At 39.6% G+C, this 23,185-nt stretch overlaps 1 protein-coding gene across 1 annotated transcript in view; it reads left to right on the forward strand.

The window, feature by feature from the left end:
• The window catches only part of LOC110382949 (spectrin beta chain, non-erythrocytic 1), a 102,561-nt gene extending 79,815 nt beyond the window's left edge, over positions 1 to 22,746 (forward strand). Inside the window, exons 72-85 of the mRNA XM_064042871.1 lie at positions 4,786 to 4,972; positions 7,363 to 7,498; positions 8,371 to 8,535; positions 8,944 to 9,063; positions 9,525 to 9,636; positions 10,314 to 10,480; positions 13,327 to 13,437; positions 14,118 to 14,236; positions 14,670 to 14,806; positions 15,518 to 15,590; positions 16,412 to 16,506; positions 17,444 to 17,782; positions 20,820 to 20,907; positions 21,335 to 22,746. Coding sequence (XP_063898941.1) covers positions 4,786 to 4,972; positions 7,363 to 7,498; positions 8,371 to 8,535; positions 8,944 to 9,063; positions 9,525 to 9,636; positions 10,314 to 10,480; positions 13,327 to 13,437; positions 14,118 to 14,236; positions 14,670 to 14,806; positions 15,518 to 15,590; positions 16,412 to 16,506; positions 17,444 to 17,782; positions 20,820 to 20,907; positions 21,335 to 21,449 — 1,964 coding nt within the window. The 3' untranslated portion in view covers positions 21,450 to 22,746. The remainder of the gene's footprint in view (positions 1 to 4,785; positions 4,973 to 7,362; positions 7,499 to 8,370; positions 8,536 to 8,943; positions 9,064 to 9,524; positions 9,637 to 10,313; positions 10,481 to 13,326; positions 13,438 to 14,117; positions 14,237 to 14,669; positions 14,807 to 15,517; positions 15,591 to 16,411; positions 16,507 to 17,443; positions 17,783 to 20,819; positions 20,908 to 21,334) is intronic.
• Positions 22,747 to 23,185: the final 439 nt, after the last annotated feature.

Raw genomic sequence — 23,185 nt, forward strand, 5'->3', positions numbered from 1 at the left:
TTGACTTCGACTTGACTTCGACTTGACTTCGACTTGACTTTGACTCTGACTTCGACTTTAACTTCGACTTTGACTTTTACTTTGACTTCGACTTTGACTTTGACTTGACTTCGACTTTGACATAAACGAGACCCTAGCCCGAGTGACAGCTCCGGACTTAGCCACCGATGTGTCGGGGGCGGAGCGCCTGCTGGCCAGACACCAGGACATTAAAGTGGAGATAGAGGCCAAGGAAGAGGCCTTCCAGACCTTGTATAATGATGGTGAGTCATTTCTGCACCTACCTTCGACTTTGATTTCGACTTTGATTTCAACTCGACTTTGACTTTGACTTTGACTTCGACTTTGACTTTGACTTTCATTTCGACTGTGACTTCAACTTTGACTTTGAGATAAACGAGACCCTAGCCCGAGTAACAGCACCGGACTTAGCCACCGATGTGTCGGGGGCGGAGCGCCTGCTGGCCAGACACCAGGACATTAAAGTGGAGATAGAGGCCAAAGAGGAGGCCTTCCAGACCTTGTATAATGATGGTGAGTAGTTTCTGCCCAAGTTCGTTAACAACAGAGAGTGTCTATGGAGTTTCTTCGACTTGACTTGGACTTGACTTCGACTTTGACTTCGATTTTTACTTTGACTTTGACTTCTACTTTGACTTTGACTTCTACTTTGACTTTGACTTCTACTTTGACTTTTACTTTGACTTCGATTTTTACTTCGACATTGACTTCAACTTTTACTTTGACTTCGATTTTTACTTCGACTTTGACTTTGACTTCTACTTTGACTTTTACTTTGACTTCGATTTTTACTTCGACTTTGACTTTGACTTCTACTTTGACTTTGATCTCGACTTGACTTTGACATAAACGAGACTCTAACCCGAGTGACAGCACCGGACTTAGCGACCGATGTGTCGGGGGCGGAGCGCCTGCTGGCCAGACACCAGGACATTAAAGTGGAGATAGAGGCCAAAGAGGAGGCCTTCCAGACCTTGTATAATGATGGTGAGTCATTTCTGCCCCTACCTTCGTCTTTGACTTGACTTCGACTTCTACTTTAACTTTGACTTTGACTTCGACTTGACTTTGACTTCGACTTTGACTTCTACTTGGACTTTGACTTTAACTTCGACTTTGACTTCTACTTTGACTTCGACTTTGACCTCTACTTTGACTTCGACTTGACTTCGACTTGGCTTCAACTTCGACTTCTACTTGGAATTTGACTTCGACTTTGACATAAATGAGACCCTAGCCCGTGTGACGGCGCCGGACTTGGCGACCGATGTGTCGGGGGCAGAGCGCCTGCTGGCCAGACACCAGGACATTAAAGTGGAGATAGAGGCCAAGGAAGAGGCCTTCCAGACCTTGTATAATGATGGTGAGTAGTTTCTACCCAAGTTCGATAACGACAAAGAGTTTCTATGGAGTTTCTTCGACTTGACTTCGACTTTGACTTCAACTTGACTTTGACTTCGACTTTGACTCGACTTTGACATAAATGAGACTTGCCCGTATGAGCGCCGGACTTGGCCACCGACGTCTCGGGGGCGGAGCGCCTGCTGGCCAGACACCAGGACATCAAAGTGGAGATAGAGGCCAAAGAAGAGGCCTTCCAGACCTTGTATAATGACGGTAAGTAATAGGCCCAAAAGTAACCATGTAGAGTAGATATTAAAAAGTGTAACCATGGAGTTTGTTGCCCGTTCTTCTCCATAGGAAGCTACTTTTGGAATGGCAAACTATAATCAAACTTATTTATTTTCGACGTTTGTAATTGTTTGTAAAGGTCTACTAGTACTTACAACATACACGTCTGTCTTCTTAAAACACTGTTTATTTTGAATTTTCACGTTCAATTTTCAAAGTAAACAGTTGTTTTAAGAACAACGCACGTTTATGTATTAAAATATGGTAGTTTGCAACTCAAATTCAATATTTTAAGGAACTATGAAATCATATATTTTTCATATGAACCTATAAGTCTACTTATATGTTTATACTAGCTGTTGCCCGCGACTTCGTACGCGGATCCTGTCCCTTATGCCAGCGACTACGGGGTCAGCAAAATCAAAGATCTGAATAGTCTGATATTGAATTTTAAGGGACCGAAGAGAAACGTTCTATATGCTTAATTTTTGTACTTTAACAGCAAAAGCACAGCAGACTAAACAAAACGCTGAGAACTGAACCGCAATAGACGTGACCATAGGGATAAAAGTAGTGATTCTAATTAGTCCGCATTTGTGTGTGGCAAAAATATTACACAAGTATTATTACGTAAAAAAACATTAAATAGATGACAAAGTCGTGGTGACTTAGTGGAAGTCGTGGTGGTTTAGTGGGTAGAGAACCAATCTCTCAAGTATGAGCGTGCGTCATTGATTCCAGGTCTGGCAAGTGCCTGCCAATGCAACTTTTCTAAGTTCATATGTACTTTCTACGTATACTTTGGATACCAATGACCGTCATTTGGAGGGGATGTTAAACTGTAGGTTCCGGCTGTCATTGAACATTCTTGGCAGTCGTTATGGGTAGTCAGAAGCCAGTACGTCTTACCAAGGGGTGTTGGGTTGAACGGGTAATCGGGTCGTGGAGGTCAGATATGCAGTCGCTCCTTGTAAAACACTGGTACTCAGTTGCATCGTGACTGGAAGTCGACCCTAACATAATTGGGACAAAGGCTCTTGAGATAATAACGACAATAATAATGAGATATAGGTTCCGCAGGACATCTGAGGCTGGGAGACGGGGAGTAGTGACCCCACGGGGCTATATATACTGAGTTCTCCAGGGAGTATATACTGTCCCCCATCTCCGGCCGGTCGGAGTGAATCATGACGGGGGTAGGTCTCACGCCTCTGGCTTGGCTTGGCCGTCCAGAGTGGAGTCGCTAGAGCAGGATTAGTAGCCCTACTCGGAGGGTAGGTGCCTCATGGTAAGCACAGGGAGCGCGTAATCTGGGTTTAAAGTCCACCGAGGTATCCTCACCCTTCAGCCGCTCATGTCCCTGTTGCCCTCTTGTTGCTATTCAGTGACTGGTTCCCGGGGGCAAAGTAAGTGAGGTGGCGAGTCTCCACCTGCCATTTTTAGATTTACCTAATAGGTACATTGTCATCCACTAACATCCCATCACAATAGCCCAAGTAGTTTTCCTCCATAGTTAGCAATATTTTAGCACAAAACCGGGGATTGTCTTTTTTTAACGACGTCTACCGGGGATTGTCCTTGGGTTCATTTCTATAGTGTATAAAGGGATAATCGTCGGTTTTGTGTCACCATTTCATTAAAGTTGTCTCAAAAGGGCTTCAGCGAGTTGGCTTCGGCCCCACGTTTGCCTCCATAAAATTCGGAACTCTATAGTCCCGAGGTCTGGAAGAGACATACAATATAATAATGAGATATAACGCAACAAAGTCGGAGAGTGGGGGCTCGGGATGCCTCGTCTAGGTATGTAAAATTTGTACTAAGCAGTGACTTAACACGAAATTCAAGCGTTGTTGTATCTTCGTTATTATTTGTTTGTGAGAGAGAGAAAAGAAAAATACGTGTCTAAAAGACGGACTAATTACTTTTTTGATTCACCTTACCTATTTCATAACATTCATTTCTATACATTTCAAGTGTAGTATTGCTCCTGAAGTTCCACATCAGGTGTTCTAGATTTTCGATGTTTATACGTCAATAGAGAGTGTATCAGATTGAACCACTTTTGCTAAAACGTCATATCTTCATATGCTATAGTCTAGCTGGGCTCCTGGAGTTCCACATCAGGTGTAGGTGTGGTTCAATTTTTATAAGTCAACAGAGAGTGCTTATCAGATTGAACAACTTTTGCTAAAACGTCATACCTCTATATGCTATAGTCTAGCTGGGCCCCTGGAGTTCCACATCAGGTGTTTTAGATCTTCAATTTGTGTAAGTCAATAGAAAGTGCTTATCAAATTGAACAACTTTTGCTAAAACGTCATACCTGTATATGGTATAGAGAAGCTGGGCTCTTGGGGTTCTACATCAGGTGTTCCAGATCTTAAAATTTATTATCTCAGCTGAAAATGCTCATCACATGAAACAATTTTTGCCATGGCACCATTTTTGTATCTCTTATAGTTTTGTTGGTCTGTTGGAGTTCTGCATCAGGTCTTCAAGTTTCGAAGATAAATTATAGCCTATATGTTGACCAGGCTTAATACTGATACAACAAAGAAAAAATCATTGAAACCCGTTCAGTAGTTCGGAAGATTAGCGTGTACAAATCTAAGAAGATGTATACAAACTTTCATCCCCTATTTTATCCCCTTAGGGATGGAATTTATCAAAATACTTTCTTAAGGGTTGCCTACGCCATAGTAGCTTTATGCATGCAAAGTCTCAGTCCGATCGGTTTAAAATTGACAAAGTTTCATACAAACTTTCATCCCCTATTTTATCCCTTTGGGGGTAGAATTGATCAAAATCCTTTCTTAGCGGATGCCTACGTCATAACATCTACCTGCATGCCAAATTTCAGCCCGATCCGTCCAGTGGTTTCAGCTGTGCGTTGATAGATCACTATGTCAGTCAGTCAGTCAGTCACCTTTGAGTTTTATATATTTAGATTGTCAATATTTTGACATTAAGACGCGTTATCATAGCTTTACCAAACGCATTGCAAAAGAATTTATTTTTGACCTAAAGAGTTACCTAAAAAAAAAACGAGCAGAAAATCCTCTAGTATGAAAGCACTGTAAACTTCAAAATAACTTTAACCCCCCAAAATTCATTTTTAAATTTTTCCTACAGGTGAAAAACTAGTAAAAGAAGGCCACTTCATGTCAAGCGAGATAGAAGACCGAATGTCTATCCTTCGCTCCCGTCGCTCGCACCTCGACGCCGCCTGGAGCAACCGCGAGCGAATATACACGCAGCATCTCGACGCGCTTGTGTTTAAGCGAGACGCCGATGCTCTGGATAACTGGATTACAAACCGGTAGGTTTAAGAATAATCTAATGTCTAAGTATACTTCGCTCTCATCGCTCCAACCGCGAGCGAATATACACGCAGCATCTCGACGCGCTTGTGTTTAAGCGAGACGCCGATGCTCTGGATAACTGGATTACTAACAGGTAGGTTTAAGAATAATCTAGAAAGTTCTTTAGCTTTAGTAGTTTCGCTCTCATCGCTCCAACCGCGAGCGAATATACACGCAGCATCTCGACGCTCTCGTGTTTAAGCGAGACGCCGATGCTCTGGATAACTGGATTACTAACAGGTAGGTTTAAGAATAATCTAGAAAGTTCTTTAGCTTTAGTAGTTTCGCTCTCATCGCTCCAACCGCGAGCGAATATACACGCAGCATCTCGACGCTCTCGTGTTCAAGCGAGATGCCGATGCTCTGGATAACTGGATAACCAACAGGTTTGTGCAAGAATATTGTAGAAAGTTCTAATGTACATACTTCGCTCTTATCGCTCCAACCGCGAGCGAATATATACGCAACACCTAGACGCTCTCGTGTTCAAGCGAGATGCCGATGCTTTGGATAACTGGATTACCAACAGGTAGGTTATAATGAAAAATAAAAGTCTGAATACAAAACATATTTACGCAAAAGTTAGGGTTCAACATCATTTTCCCGATTGTTTTGGGATCTGGAATGGATTATTTTGGTTGTAAGACTGGTTGTAAAATTTTTGAATTCTGTCAATCATTCAATACTGGTAAGTTACGATTGCCACAGATTTTCAAATGACAGCTGGGACCCACAAATGATTGTGCCTTCTAAAACACACCAAGCGTTGCTTAACCTTATGATCGACCGACCCCTACAGTTTGCACCATTTAACTTAGCAGTCCTAAAGTTAACCATTTGACTCCTTGCGGTTTTGTTCGCTCAGATATTGTCTTCACAATACTCAAGTCAAATGGCTTACCTTAACCTTAACTTTGCATTTGTGAAGTAAGGGCATAAATGCGGCTGTTTATGATCTATTAAATTTAATTATGAGAAATGTTGACAATAAGGTTCCAGTTTGTGCAATTCTAACTGATATGACAAGAGCTTTCGACTGTGTCGACCACGAAACACTGTTTAGGAAGCTAAGCATTATAGGCATCAGAGGAAATATGCTTAACCTTTTAAAGTCGTATCTAAGCAATCGAAAACAGTTTACCGAAATTTCTAAAATATGTGTCAAAACAAAACGAGAGAAAAGATATTTATCTGAACATAGATTTGTTAGGTATGGCGTGCCACAGGGCAGTGTATTAGGCCCTTTACTATTTTTAATTTATATTAATGACTTGCCGCATCATATAAATCACCCTATGGTTTTATTCGCTGACGATAGCACTGCCTTGATTAAATGCACTGACCCTAAATTATAAAATGGCTTGACCAAAATAATTTGATGATTAATATACCTAAGACTAATGTTATGCATTTTTACCAGCGACTACCTCCGCAATCTTTAGATTTAAATTACAATGGACAAAAAGTAGACCAAGTACAAGTTGCAAAATTCTTAGGTATTATGATAGATAGCCAACTTACCTGGAAGCCACAGGCAGAAGAGATATGCAAAAGATTAAGTACAGCGGCTTATGTGCTTTTCAGTCTATCAAAAAAAGTCAATATGGCTACCAGACTTGTTGCTTATCATGGTTTGGTGGCATCAATACTCAGATTCGGAATTATATTCTGGGGAAATTGTAGTCTGAGAGAACAGGTATTCAAAGCCCAAAAAAGATGCATAAGAGCTATGTGTAACATTAAAGTAACAGACAGCTGTGTGCCTGCATTTAAGTCCCTAAACTTACTAACACTTCCATCACTGTACATTCTCGAAATAGCTGTCTTTGTAAAATCAAATATGCATCTTTTTACTAAATTGTCAGAAAATAGGATAAGACCACTAAGAAAGCAATATACCAACAACTTGTGTGTTAATGAGCATAAGACAGCTTTATATAAGAAAAGTGTTCTAGGTATGTGCCCGGTTATATTCAACAAAATACCAGATAGCATTAAAAATGAGCCCATGTCAATCTTTAAAAAAAAATTAACATCCTATTTATTAAAGAAATGTTATTATTCCATCTCTGAATTTATAAGTGATAAAATAGACATTGTATAGCATCCAATTTTAATATTGTTATTAACCTAATGTATTAACCTATTGTAATTAATTAAAGTTCCTAATTTTGCATGCCTAAGTTAAGGTAGAATGTACAAGGATCGCCAATTGCATTTTTGTAACATCTGTATTTATATTGTACCTACATTCCGTTGCAAATAAACTATTATTCTTTAAGACTATAATACTAAGCCACAAGCACCCTTTTGTATCCAAATATTACATATTTTTATTAATTTCCAGAGTACCACTCGTCCGCGACGGTAAATACGGTGAGAGCGTGGCTCAAGTGGAAGAGCTGATCAACCGACACCGCGATCTAGAGGAGACTATAGACGCACAGCGCGACAAGTTCAACGCGCTCAAGAGAATCACTCTAGTAAGTAAACATATATAAACTGTTACAGTTACAGCCTTTTTCATTGTCCCACTGCTGGGCTGCGGCCTCCTCTCACACGGAGAAGGATTGAGCATTAATCACCACGCTTGCTCAATGCGGGTTGCTGATTTCAGACTATAGTCCAGGTTTCCTCGAGATGTTTTCCTTCACCTTTTTATCAGCTATTGGTATCCAAGATACACTTAGAAAGTGCATAGAAACTAAAAAAAAGGTGTATATATATAAAACACTAGAAAAACACGTTTTTATATAATGTACGACTCAAGAGCTTTCTAGCAACTCCAAACACGGCTATGATTCAATACTCGAATCATCATCTCCCGAGCCTTTTCCCAACTATGTTGGGGTCGGCTTCCAGTCTAACCGGATGCAGCTGAGTACCAGTGTGCCACATGGAGCGACTGCCTATCTGAACTCCTCAACCCAGTTACCCCTTGGTAAGTCTGGTTGTCAGACTTACTGGCTTCTGACTACCCGTAACGACTGCCAAGGATGTTCAAATGACAGTCGTATCCACATTCTCAGCTGTTTGGTGTTTCTCTTGCTTCTTGTGGAAGCTACGTTGCTCACCCGGATAAAAAATTACCTTTAAATAGACCCTTTACTGAAAAATGGGCTATCTAAGAGCCACTGTCTTCCGATAGTGTGTGCGGGCTCGTAAATAAGCATGGAAATTCAACCATCTTAAATGACATTTTGGTAAATAGATAGACCACAGCCTGACTAGGAGGTAGGCTATTTTTTATCCATGTTCCCTTTGCGTTTAAAAATAATAATTTATCACAATTAACCTAAAACACCTTTTTCCAAGTTCTTAGACAAAATTATAACTATAACTCCTAACTCCTCAGGTGGAACAAGCCTTCGCAGAACAGCGCAACGAAGAAGAACAGGCTCGCCGAAGATCAGCCGAGAGACAGGAGGCAGAACGGCTGCAGCAATACCGCCGCAGGGAGATGGAGAGGATCACCGAGGAGAGGCGCAGGGAGACCGCGCCCGTGCCTACTGTTAGAGAGGTGAGATCAGCCAGCCATGATATTGTCCTGGCTGATTATCAGCAAGGGTGGCTGTTGGCTTTTAGGAGATCAGCCAGCACAGGACATAATAGCATACTGGCTGACATATAATCGGCCGTGGTAGCTGGTTCCACTAAGGAGACAGTAGCTGAACACTTGTGGCCGATTATCAGCTCAGACGGCTGTTCTCTCTATAAGAAGATTTTTGCGAGCGCCGGGCATAAAGGCGTCCTGGCTGATTATCAGCCAAGGCGGCTGTTCTCCCCAATTTTGCATTGCATAGCCTTCTTCAAAAATCTTTCACTATTATCAAGCTACACTATCCCCAAAAAACATAAGCTATATTTTACCTACCTACTTTCAATAGTTCCCCCAATCACCAAATAACCTACATTTCTATATTCCCAGGGTGAACGACTCCAAACTTCAGTGGCCCCAGCATCATCAGAAGAAACGTTATCTCCGGCGCCACAGTTTGACCGACTGCCGAAGAATGAGCAGCATGTCAAGCGGGCTGAGAGCATGAGCGTGAGTATCTGGCTAGCCACTTCGATGTAAAAAATATTTTAATTTTTATATAAATATTTATAAATAAAATAGGTGTACACCAAATCTGCGTTTTCCTAATCTTGGCTAAAGTAACCATTTTTGATAGTTCATTTAAAAGTACTGAAATTTAACAAAAATAAAGTATTTCATTTCTTAATAATTTCTTCATCACTAGAAATGTCTTAACTTCTTTCAACATATATATTCATTCATATATAATTTCATTTTTATCACGAATACTTAATTTCTTTCAACATATTATATTATTCGTTCATATATAATTTTTTTAACATTTGTTTACATAGGTTGTCTGTAAGAGATCGCTTTTAGCGATATTTTATGTAACTTTAAATTGGTGTACATTATAAAAAATATATATGTATATCTATGTATATTTAACTTTACTACTATATATAACTAAGCAATCACCCTCTCCACAGGTGGTTAAAACGCCCAAGCGTACGCCATCGTTCACGACGCGTCGCCGCACGCAAAGCTTCCGCCGCCACCGACGCGGAGACATCGCTGAACTGCCGCCCGTTGAGATTGAGGGTAAGTCACATACTTTCAGGACACTTTAACAATTTTACTTTCCATATTTACAATTTACATTATCTTTACTAATATTATAAAGAGGAAAACTTTGTTTGTTTGTTTGGTTGTAATGAATAGGCTCAAAAACTACTGGACCGTTTTTAAAAATTCTTTCACCATTCGAAAGCTACATTATCCACGAGTAACAAAGGCTATATTTTATCCCGGTACGGGCAGTAGTTACCACGGGACGCGGGTGAAACCGCGGGAAAACGGCTTGTTAAACATATACTTAACATTGTTATAATACATATTATGTACACTAACTATAAATATTTAAAAAAATGCATAAAAAAATTTTCCGGATTCAAACATAGTTGGGAAAAGCCTAAACAGACGGCAAATGAGTAATCTAAGATTGTTTATTTTATTAAATTAGCATGTCGCTTTGCCAGATCTTTATTTGCCCAACTATTTATATGTCCTATAATATAGATTTTTATTGTGGATTGTGTGAAAGTTGATATCTCTAGAAAGAATGTTACTGACGGCAGATAGAAGAGTGTGCTTTCCCTTCCACTGATAAAATTGCTACAAGAGATGATAATGACTTTGGTCTTACATACTTATCTAAGGGCCAATCTAGCCTAAAAATAAAGTTATTTCCATACTTATTTCTTTACTCTTTTCCCCAGGTTATCTAGAACGCAAACAAGAAGCCGGTTGCGGCGGCAAACGTGCCACAGTGAGGTCCTGGCGAGCGTACTACTCCGTGCTATGCGGACAGTTGCTGTGCTTCTTCCGCGACGAGCTCGACTTCGCCAGCGCCAAGGCCGCGGCGCCGCCTCAAGCTATACTGAATGTGAGTAGAGTGTAGAGGGATATAGAGCCACAGTGCGTACTACTCCGTGCTATGCGGACAGTTGCTGTGCTTCTTCCGCGACGAGCTCGACTTCGCCAGCGCCAAGGCCGCGGCGCCGCCTCAAGCTATACTGAATGTGAGTAGAGTGTAGAGGGATATAGAGCCACAGTGCGTACTACTCCGTGCTATGCGGACAGTTGCTGTGCTTCTTCCGCGACGAGCTCGACTTCGCCAGCGCTGGCCGCGGCGCCGCCTCAAGCTATACTGAATGTGAGTAGAGTGTAGAGGGATATAGAGCCACAGTGCGTACTACTCCGTGCTATGCGGACAGTTGCTGTGCTTCTTCCGCGACGAGCTCGACTTCGCCAGCGCTGGCCGCGGCGCCGCCTCAAGCTATACTGAATGTGAGTAGAGTGTAGAGGGATATAGAGCCACAGTGCGTACTACTCCGTGCTATGCGGACAGTTGCTGTGCTTCTTCCGCGACGAGCTCGACTTCGCCAGCGCTGGCCGCGGCGCCGCCTCAAGCTATACTGAATGTGAGTAGAGTGTAGAGGGATATAGAGCCACAGTGCGTACTACTCCGTGCTATGCGGACAGTTGCTGTGCTTCTTCCGCGACGAGCTCGACTTCGCCAGCGCCAAGGCCGCGGCGCCGCCTCAAGCTATACTGAATGTGAGTAGAGTGTAGAGGATATAGAGCCACAGTGCGTACTACTCCGTGCTATGCGGACAGTTGCTGTGCTTCTTCCGCGACGAGCTCGACTTCGCCAGCGCCAGGCCGCGGCGCCGCCTCAAGCTATACTGAATGTGAGTAGAGTGTAGAGGGATATAGAGCCACAGTGCGTACTACTCCGTGCTATGCGGACAGTTGCTGTGCTTCTTCCGCGACGAGCTCGACTTCGCCAGCGCTGGCCGCGGCGCCGCCTCAAGCTATACTGAATGTGAGTAGAGTGTAGAGGGATATAGAGCCACAGTGCGTACTACTCCGTGCTATGCGGACAGTTGCTGTGCTTCTTCCGCGACGAGCTCGACTTCGCCAGCGCTGGCCGCGGCGCCGCCTCAAGCTATACTGAATGTGAGTAGAGTGTAGAGGGATATAGAGCCACAGTGCGTACTACTCCGTGCTATGCGGACAGTTGCTGTGCTTCTTCCGCGACGAGCTCGACTTCGCCAGCGCCAGGCCGCGGCGCCGCCTCAAGCTATACTGAATGTGAGTAGAGTGTAGAGGATATAGAGCCACAGTGCGTACTACTCCGTGCTATGCGGACAGTTGCTGTGCTTCTTCCGCGACGAGCTCGACTTCGCCAGCGCTGGCCGCGGCGCCGCCTCAAGCTATACTGAATGTGAGTAGAGTGTAGAGGGATATAGAGCCACAGTGCGTACTACTCCGTGCTATGCGGACAGTTGCTGTGCTTCTTCCGCGACGAGCTCGACTTCGCCAGCGCTGGCCGCGGCGCCGCCTCAAGCTATACTGAATGTGAGTAGAGTGTAGAGGGATATAGAGCCACAGTGCGTACTACTCCGTGCTATGCGGACAGTTGCTGTGCTTCTTCCGCGACGAGCTCGACTTCGCCAGCGCTGGCCGCGGCGCCGCCTCAAGCTATACTGAATGTGAGTAGAGTGTAGAGGGATATAGAGCCACAGTGCGTACTACTCCGTGCTATGCGGACAGTTGCTGTGCTTCTTCCGCGACGAGCTCGACTTCGCCAGCGCTGGCCGCGGCGCCGCCTCAAGCTATACTGAATGTGAGTAGAGTGTAGAGGGATATAGAGCCACAGTGCGTACTACTCCGTGCTATGCGGACAGTTGCTGTGCTTCTTCCGCGACGAGCTCGACTTCGCCAGCGCCAAGCCGCGGCGCCGCCTCAAGCTATACTGAATGTGAGTAGAGTGTAGAGGGATATAGAGCCACAGTGCGTACTACTCCGTGCTATGCGGACAGTTGCTGTGCTTCTTCCGCGACGAGCTCGACTTCGCCAGCGCTGGCCGCGGCGCCGCCTCAAGCTATACTGAATGTGAGTAGAGTGTAGAGGGATATAGAGCCACAGTGCGTACTACTCCGTGCTATGCGGACAGTTGCTGTGCTTCTTCCGCGACGAGCTCGACTTCGCCAGCGCCAAGGCCGCGGCGCCGCCTCAAGCTATACTGAATGTGAGTAGAGTGTAGAGGGATATAGAGCCACAGTGCGTACTACTCCGTGCTATGCGGACAGTTGCTGTGCTTCTTCCGCGACGAGCTCGACTTCGCCAGCGCCAAGGCCGCGGCGCCGCCTCAAGCTATACTGAATGTGAGTGAGGAATTTTTAGATAGAGGACAAAATAACTAGCGGAGGTGCCATAACGCAAAATCTCCTAAGAAAATAGCGCAACAACATGCGAGGCGAGGGGGACGAGGAACGTTACTAGCTCCACCCTTAAAAGCCTTCTTAAAACCTCAATTTTTTCTCCAATCAATCAGGACCTTTGACAGATTTGTCTTGATTTGACAGGGGGCTCGAACGTCTAATTTTAAGTTATTTATGCTAGTAACTGATTATGCCTGCCGTACGTTACTTGACCTACAAGAAGGCGCCATCTTTCCATCATCCGTGGTTCTTTGGAACCTATTTTGAACTGACTACTTTCCGCATCCAGATAAATAGTAGTCTATGATCTTTCTCAGGCTCTAAACCTTCTGTGTACCTATCAATTCAATCGGTTCTGTAGTTTTGAATGAAAGCGAGACGTACAAACAGATAGAGAGAGTTACTTACTTCGTATATAAATATGATATTAGGAAAGGATTGCAAAAAAATACTGAAAGTAAAATATGTTTTTTTTTTTAAATATTATTTTGTAACGTTTCAGGCTCGATGCGAACCTGCGGGCGACTACACGAAGCGAGCGAATGTGTTCCGGCTGGCGTGTGCTGACGGCGCGGAGTATCTGTTCGCTTGCTCTTCCAAGGATTTGATGAAGGTATACCATACATTTTTCTAGGTGATGATGATGTCCACCAAATCAAATCCAAAATCATTTATTCAAAGTAAGCTGAAAAGCAGCACTTTTTGAACGCCAGAATTACATGAGACAGCCCCAAAAATGCCTATTCTCCATCACTTCCTATATGTTATTCTCCTAGCCGATTATCGGCCGCGTCGGCTGTTCTCATATGAGGAGATCAGCCATATTGCATAGGTGCACGACTGCGACCATATTGCACTGCGGTGCACTCAGTATTCCTTCACTCTCATGGCGCGATGACAAGCCGACACCACCGGAGAGAGATCACAAGCACCACCGACAGTAACGTGCGACACGATGCACGGGTGTATCAAACATATTATATCACCCAATAATAGTATAGCTTCCTAACCGTGAAAGATTAGAGACTTACGGCCAGTTTCTTCATCAAAAGTTAAAGTTAAAGTAATGTCTAAAGTAAAAGTAACGGTCAAATTCATTTTTTCAAGGCTAAAGTGACAGCAAAATTAATAGAAAAATTGAATTTAACCTTTACTTTTACTTTAGACATTACTTTGACTTTTACTTTGGCTTTAACTTTTGATGTAGAAACTGGCTGTTAGAGTACAAAGAAGCAAAAAATCCTCTTAAAAGTTAGTCATCTTTATCTAATACTTTCTTAATTTTCTTACCAGGACTGGGTAGCCAAGCTGTCCTTCCACGCCCAACTGCCACCAGAACTGCAGCTGACCCCATACTCCTCAGTTCCACCAGGAGAGTCTCCCACAGCTGAAATCAGGAGACGGTTACATGAGTAAGTTTATGAGGACCTATATGACTCCCTTTGATTGTATATCTTGATAAGCGCTGTCGAAATCAAGAATATGTACTGTCATGAAAAATAAGTGTAATGGTTTCTTCAACCAAAATTAAGCTACAAAAAATGTGTAACCACACATCATCATAAAACATTGGACCACTACCACAGCTTTAATTTTACTGCGAAATAAGGCTTACTTTAAAAAAATATTGAACAGTTTCTTCAACAAAAATAATCTTAGAAAAATGTCATCAACACATATGATCATAAAGCCTTAGAAAACTACCACAGCCGAAATCTAGAAATTAAAAAAATACATTTAACAGTTTCTTCAACGAAAATAATCTTACAAAAATTTCATCACCACACACTATCATACAACCTTGAAACACTACCACAACCTCAAAATCAACCTTCTACTCCTCAGGAATGCGGAGTCTTCATCATCAGCCCCATCATCCCCCGAGCCTGAGCGCAGACCACGCACACAGGCCGAGATCTTACAAGAACATAGGAACAGTCAACAGTCGCAAAGGACTTCTGGAACACCTGAAAGACATATTGGTAAGTCCTTGACTATCATTTGAACATCTTTGGCAGTCGTTACGGGTAGTCAGAAGCTAGTAAGTCTGACAATCAGTCTTATCAAGGGGTATTGGGTTGCTAAAACTGGGTTGAGAAGGTCAGATAGGCAGTCGCTCCTTGTGGCACACTGGTACTCAGCTGCATCCGGTTAGACTGGAAGCCGACACCAACATAGTTCTGAAAGGCTAGCCTTATGAACAGTTCTTGAGAAAAACCTCTCTGAAATTGGCTACTTTTAGCTTCAAGTTAGGCAAAATGTATGCAAAAGACACAATACCTTTCGTCAAATAATTTTGCCCCTCTGAACTCAGCCATTAATGCCTCAAACATACGTTTAATATATACAATTTTAATCTCTATCAGAATGTTACAATGCATTTCTAAAATGAAAACTATTACTTTTATCTCCTTTGGTTAACCACAACACAATTTAAACTATCAGTAATTGATAGTTAATTTTTCAATCAATTTTATCATAATTACATTGTCAGTCTCCAATTAGTTGTATTTCTAAAGATATATGCACTTAAATATCTTTAGGAATATGACCAAGTAACTAGTGAAATAAACCACGAAACAAACGTATTTATTTAATAAATAGCTTGCACACTTATTGTCACAGTTTTGTAACTAAAATAAAATAGCTGTATAAACAAATATATAAATATAAAACAATGCTTGTTCGATCAGAATCAACGGTACTACCATCTTTGCCACCAAGACAGCCACCGCAGGAGGAAGACGCTACAGAAGTCGTTTTAAGGTAAGTTAACACAGTGGGAAATCTCTCCTATCCCTACTAATATTATAAACTAGCTTCCGCCCGCGGCTTCGTCCGCATCGAGTTCGGTTATATCGCGTTTCTAAGAGAAATCTTCAAAAGTCCGGGATAAAAACTATCCTACGTTCTTTCTCAAGAAAGCGTAACAGACAGACAGAGTTATAACTAATGTTATAAATGTAAAAGTAACTCTGTCTGTCTGTTACGCTTTCACGTCTAAATCACTAATCTGATTTTAATAGGTACAGAGATAGAGTTGACCTTGAGAAAGAACATAGGATAGATTTATCCCGGACTTTTGAAGAGTTCTCTTGGTAACACGATATAACCGAACTGGACGCGGGTGAAGCCTACTATAGTGGGCTCTATGAGCCTGTCCACTTATCCGAAGATTCTTGTGACTTCTCACTTATTTCTTTTTTTCAAGTACTCCCTTTTAAAACTACCTTATGTATGTCCCTTTATAAATTCCCTTTTTTCTCATTTATGTACGATCGCTCTACATTCCATTATGTAAATCTGTCTAAATACTCCCGTGTTTACTCTTTTATGTACTACCCCTATACATATATGTACTCCCTTATAAACTGCCTTCTATACCTAAATTTAACGTATGTATATAAATTTTCAAACATATCAAATGGACACATAGTCCACAACCTTTTTTGAGTACTTACCTCCATTGTACATGCATAGATCTTAGAAAAGTTACATCGGTAGTTCAACACACACTTTTTAGTAAGTAAAAAACTTGCTTCTAATAAGACTATATCAATACAATTAGTCATATTTTTATCTTACAGGAATCAGGAACAGTCTCAATCCAGCTCTTGGGGTAGGTCGCGGTTTTCAAACGGTCGCGATATCAACTCAGAATTCATAAGATCACAACAAAATGGTAAGTACATATAAACATACAAAATATAATCTATTAATATCATTTGAGTAGGTAATTAACTAAAGATAAACAATATTGATGGGACTTTTTACACAAATATCTTGGACACCAATGGCTGATAAAAAGGTGAAGGAAAACATCTTGAGGAAACCTGGACTATATAGTCTGAAATCACCAACCCGCATTGAGCAAGCGTGGTGATTAACGCTCAATCCTTCTCCGTGTGAGAGGAGGCTGCAGCCCAGCAGTGGGACGATAAAAAGGCTGTGTAACTGTAACTACAAAAACTTAAACATCAGTTGAACACTTGTCTAAAAAAGTGAGGCTGCAAAACGGACCTGATTTCAACGTCATAATCTGTCATTTTTTTTGACAAGTGTTTAACAGACGTTTAAAAGTTTTTGTGGTACGACTGTAATAATAAAGTTTACTAAGTTTAGCTATTTCATTTTTAAATGAAAATAAATAAAAAGTCATTTCAAAATTGTTTATCTTAAATTAAATACCTATAAATAGTATGTGTTTGTACAAAAATCTCAGAATTTTTAAATTTTTGAGTGAGAGTTAGTGGTAAAAGAAGATAATTATGTAAAATTATTATTTTTGTAAAAGTTAATTATTTCGCACTTTTTTTTCATGTTTTGTGATGTTATCGCACTATGTTTTGTCCTTGTGATTGGTTGTATTTGTCCAAATTATTTTAAGATTTTTAATTGGTTAAACAATGGTATTAATCACAGTTACCCCACTATTTGGGAATAGTCTTCACATTGATTAAAAAAAACTTACAAAATATAACAAAAAATCACCTTTATCATTATAACTACACGATCGATTACCTTTACACAGCATTTAACAGAATTTACCCTCAATTTAACGACTCTTACCCTATTAAGACGAGGGTAACAGTCAAACTTAACAACTAATTCATTAATAGCCGACCACGGAGCTCCGCCTTTACCCCTCTCCGGACCTCCCGACCGCCCTCCATTGCCCGAAAGAGCGCCGAACTTACCCGAACGAGGCCCGAACTTGCCCGAACGAGCCCCGAATTTACCCGAACGTCATTCAACTATGGAAAGAACGAATGCGCAAGGAGAAAAGCAATCTGTATCGGCGTTAGTGAACAGCTACCAGCAAAGGATGACGGGCAATTGGCAAGGCAGAGATGGCAATGGCAATAGGGCCAACACGGGGTCGTGGCAAGGGTCGACACAGAATAATAACTGGCAGAGTGTTGAAACGACGTCGCATTTTTATTCTACGAGTGATACCGGTCAGTTGGTTTTAAGGTTCAAGTGGTACTTTGGGTAGTGCGTTGTTTGGTACTTTTAAAATAGAGATAAGCACATCTGAAAGGTTTTAAACATGTTTTAAACATAGTAAAAAAATCTTGTTTAAGTAGCTCAATGTCAAAAACCAACTACAAGCATCTATTAATTTAAATAAAATATCAATAAAACTCGATAACTTAAACAGCTAGAAAACCTTGAAGATATATAATTTTAAATGAGAAACCGAGTCTTCCATTCATTTTGCAAATATCTATTGTGATTTGGATTGGTATTGTTGAGTAGGCATCAAATAATTACATGCCATTCATTTATTCATTAAATAAATAGTTAACACTATCCCCGTCTATAGTACCAAATGACACAATTTTCTCAAAAGTACCACTGCGACCTCGGAGTATCAAACAGCAGGTTGTGGAGCTTGGTAGACACTAACAATTAGCTCCTAACTCTATTTGATTTTGGCAAAATGTATGCAGTATTGTATTATTTAGCTAATAGAGTTTCTATTTGAGTTTTTGCGAAATAGATACAGTTTATTTAATAGCGATTTTTCGTGGTTTCACTGCGCTTATACTGCGCAAGCACTTGGACACAGTTGCATTCACTATTCCTTCACTCTCATAGCGTTATGAACCGACAATTCCGTGCTCGCGAAATGCAAGGGTGTATCAATCATTAACTTCCAGATTCCGGGCTGCTTAGCGAAAGTTTCTTAAAATTCAAAAAACTTTATTAGCACGATCGGAGAATTGAATCCGAGGCCCCATGTGCAGCAGTCGTGCTATGCAACTTCTAGACCGGGGCCATACAGATCGATTTCTCAAAAACTCATATGAAACTTTGTTTAGCATCTTTGCTTAGATTTCCTAAGTTTGGTTTTTCTGTATCCTGCTATATTTAATTGTAAGCAGCTGATGTTTGCATTTTTTGGTTTGAAACGGCTTCGGGTAGCTGTGTGCTATATTATTATTTTTAAGCCAATCTGCGCTATCTTTTATTATATTGTACTATCTAACTTCTGTAATTCTTTTTCATACTGTATGGAAAGCAGAAAAAAAAACTTTTTATTTCTTCATATTGTATAATTGTTTTATTTTCGATACTATCGAACATTGTCTTCAAAATTCTATAAGTTATATTATTTTTCTATCTTTAAAATTCTCAGTATTAAGTGTATTGTTTATACCTAATTGGCAAATAAGACTTGTAGTTTAAGCTTATTTATATTTATTTAAATAGTATATAAATAGTTAAAAGACAAGTTTTTCCACGCAAATAAAGCCAAAGGAAAAAATATGTATAATGAAATAAACTTATAGATATGTTAGGTATTTACCTACATCAGCAAATGGAAAAACAGGTCTTAATTGTGTTCAACCGAATATTGAAACGTCCGCGAAAACTTGTAATGAGCTAAGTATACGTCTGAACCTCTGATGCCAATATCGCATAGTCACGTTTGAATATTCGGTCACCAGCTTTACGCAAATGTAAAGTTCTCGCCAAACTTTTTGTCGTCGAACTTTTTCGCAAGTCGTTGCACAGAACCCAATTTTAACGCGCCGATAGTGGCTCGGAACTCAGTACGCCATTGAGTTTCGCGAGAATTTTACATATTTAGTGTGTTTTTTCTAGTCCTTTGGTCCTAAAAATAAGCTTTATATACCTAATGCTGTGTTCAAACCAAACTGACTGTTAGCCGCCGAATGTGAGCGAACGTTCTGCAGTTAATTGTATTTTCATACGTATTCATTTTCTCGTTCACTTCTAATCGACGATATGTTATGCGTAATATGTATAGACGCTGACATTCGGCGGCTGACAGTCAGTTTGGTTTAAACGCAGCCTAAATTATATTCTAACCAAAAGTTTTATATTTCACACGCAACCAAGGAGCAAGCCATCTACTCTACATATTGCATCGCGTGCAATGTACGATTATCTAACTAACCTTGTTCTTTTTATTATCTTGTTAGCTAAACTGCCAGCTAATTTATTATTGAACTCATTTTCTAAATATTGCACTTAAAACTATTAGTTTTATGTATGCAAATCATACGCTGTCCGCTTAAACACGCAAATATTTGCATTTGTAACAAAATACATTCGTGCGATGCTTGTATTATATCTAACAATTATTTATATTAAGCTATAAATCACTACCATTTAATCATCATTTTAATACATCACAAGGCTATTATAATTATCTATTTAGTTAGCAAAATGCTGTAATTTAATATGTCTACTTACGCTTTGTACTTTTAGGTTAATTTACCCAAATTTTTATCTAGGGTAATCTTTATTAAAAAACGGGCACCTATACGAAATCTTGGTTTTAACGACTGTCTTTAATTATACATATGTGTCAGTTGGCGGTAAAAGGTACCTTATGGGTGTTGGCACTTACGACATTATGTTTTTTTAGTCTAAGCAAGATTGTAGAATTTGTATCTCCAAATGACTTAAGCGCTTAAGTCCATAAGGTACCTTTTGTCATGAAATTACACATATGTAGGTATATATTTAGATAATCAAAGGACAATGCATATTTCAAAAGGTTTTAATGACTGGAATATGTTACTAGCATCGAAAGGGAGAGTCGTAAAACCAATATATCGTATATGGTGCCCGTTTCTTTAGAAAAGAGTGTAGTCTGTTATTGTGTATTTTAATTATTTTTAGTTAGTTAAACTGTTTGTCGTTTTTCTGTGTGCTTTTGTTTTTCTTGTTTTTTGGGTGTTGGTCTATTATTTTTCTTGTGAACAATGTTATATTTTGGCAATTAAGACTTATTCAATTTACTTTTAGATTTTAATAAACAGTATGTAATTTAACCATTCCATTCCGTACCTTTTTCTATATGAAGCTTTACGTAAATTCAGCACTACTCGAGATTCTTAAATTACATAATCTTTTCGAGTTTACCAAGTCTCATTGCCAAAATACAACTTTATTCTCTCTACCATCATTTTCAACTATTCTTTCTTCATAATATTAACATTATTATATATTTTCTAGCATACGGCAGTAGTGGAAGCAACACCCGGCCAGCTTCTGTCGCTGGCAGCGGCGGCTCGCCAGCGCTTGATCAGAGACCAGCTTCTAGGTAGGAACTCTTTTGTATTTAAACTAGCTGTTATATTCGGTTTTATACGGGTTTTTGGAGAAATATAATATTACCCGTAACATGATAAAATATAGCCTATTAGCTGAACTGCTGTCTGCAGTCAGATAAAGGTAGCTTATGTATTTTCTCAGGCTTGACTCTATGTACCTAAAATGTAGTCAAAATCCAGTAAGTCTGACAGCCAGTCTTACCAAGGGGTACTGGATTGCCCGGTTACCTGGGTTGAGGAGGTCAGATAGGCAGTCTCTCCTTGTGGCACACTGGTACACAGCTGCATCCGGTTAGAATCGAAGCCGACCCCAGCAAAGTTGGGAAAAGGCTAGACTGATGATGACTTGGATATCTAGCAACTACAAATTACGAACCACCATCTTGAAAGTCGGCTAAAAGTTTTTTTTTCCTCCAGGTCATCGGGCGAGTCAGAGCTGTCAGTGAGCGGAGTTTCAAAAGAAAAGAAAGACAAAAAAGGCGTGTTCATCGGTCTTTTCAGCAGAAAGAAGCGACCACAGAGCCATATGTAACTCTATGGTCGACAAACGTCAAATTATTGAACTAAAAGCAGATTGATAGATTGATGAAAATTGATTGATGGATTGATAAAATATTTTTTGACACTTATTTTCAATAATTTGACGTCTCGTGTGTATATATGAGTATATAAAAGTATATACAGAAAAAAATATACAATTATTTTTTTGAATAATTTTTAAGTCATTGGTATTACTTAGTCGTTTCAAAATCGTGCCTTTTTTCGAAAAATTAATGTTATCGAAATACATATTTTTGTCGTTTTAATGTTTTTTTCTTGTGTTTAATGATTTGTGTTATATTTTGACGTTAAATTCAAGATGGCGGTTTTTTGCTATATTACACAAATCGTTGAAAATAAGATAGATTTTAAGTACATATTTATGTAGGAAAGTGTCTTTTCTTCATTGTAATCGTAAATATTATTATAATATTTATATATATTTGTTAAAACATTCCTTATGACCGCGATCTTAGTAGGAATTGATATTTAAGTAAGTTTTTTGACAATTAAGAAAAAGTATTACATATTAAATTACCATATATTAACTGAAACATTCTATTAACGCAACTTGTTATTGCAATTGTTAAATAAAGTCATATATTGTTATAACATTGAGGTTAAGCAACCGCTGGTGCGGTCGCGAATTGGATGGGTGACCTAGGATCGTGGAATTTTGTCACAAATCGGGACCAAATAGTTAAGTGGTCTAATTTAAGTTGCGATTTTAGAATGTATCTTTTAGCTTTGTCTTTTACGGGCTAAGCAAAGATAAAAATGTATCTTTTGAAAAAGATATAAAGATTTAAAACAAATGTGACAATCGAAGTTGACGATAGTAAAAATCTTAAGTATTTTTTGAGTTACATTTTAAAATCGCCGCTAAAATGTCGAAAGCAATCTTTTAAATACAATATTTTACAGATTTTTAGTGTAACATTATTTTTAAGCATTATTTTATTATATTCATTAAATTCGGAAAACGAAAACTCTTGAAAAGAACGCATGAACCATATATACCGCAACCATTCAATCAATCTTTCATTCATTCGATTATCTGTCAAATTCAACTGACAGCCTCCGACAATAATTTATATTTTTTTTAAATAAGCGGGTGAGAAACCTCTTCTATTTGAAATCGGTTAAAAACAGTACCTATTGAGTTTTCGTCTCCGGACTATCATCATAATATTGTTAAAAAGTTTATTTCTAGCATAATGTAAGTTAAAACAACATTTTTTTGTTCTGTACTGTGAAGTTTATAATAAAACAACGCTATTATATGAAAATATCGTTTTATTTTATTATCCCAAGCATAATTATATATACGAAAATGATTTATCGCAAAAGGACAACAAGCTTATAGTTTGAAACTTATTCAAAAGAGATAAAGTTTAAAATCGTTTAAATAATTTTAACAGATTGTAGTAACTTCGTGTGTCTGTATGTACATTTAATAGTAAGAATAAATTATATTATAAGAATAAGATTTTTTTCTGGACAATTATCCGTAGGTAGTCATCCAATTGATAATTTGATTATCAAGTTGTGCAGTCACTAGTAGCTAACTACGAAAATGTTTATTTGACGAAAATTATACCCTCAAAACTTTCTTTTTCATTTTCAAGGTATGTTTGTAATTACACGTCTTAAAGTCAAGGTCTCTTTTAGACACGCTATTCGACCATTCAAGTAAAAAAAAAAACATAAAAACTAATAAATCATAAT

This window comes from Helicoverpa armigera, chromosome 30, assembly GCF_030705265.1.
Source record: "Helicoverpa armigera isolate CAAS_96S chromosome 30, ASM3070526v1, whole genome shotgun sequence".
Taxonomy (NCBI): domain Eukaryota; kingdom Metazoa; phylum Arthropoda; class Insecta; order Lepidoptera; family Noctuidae; genus Helicoverpa; species Helicoverpa armigera.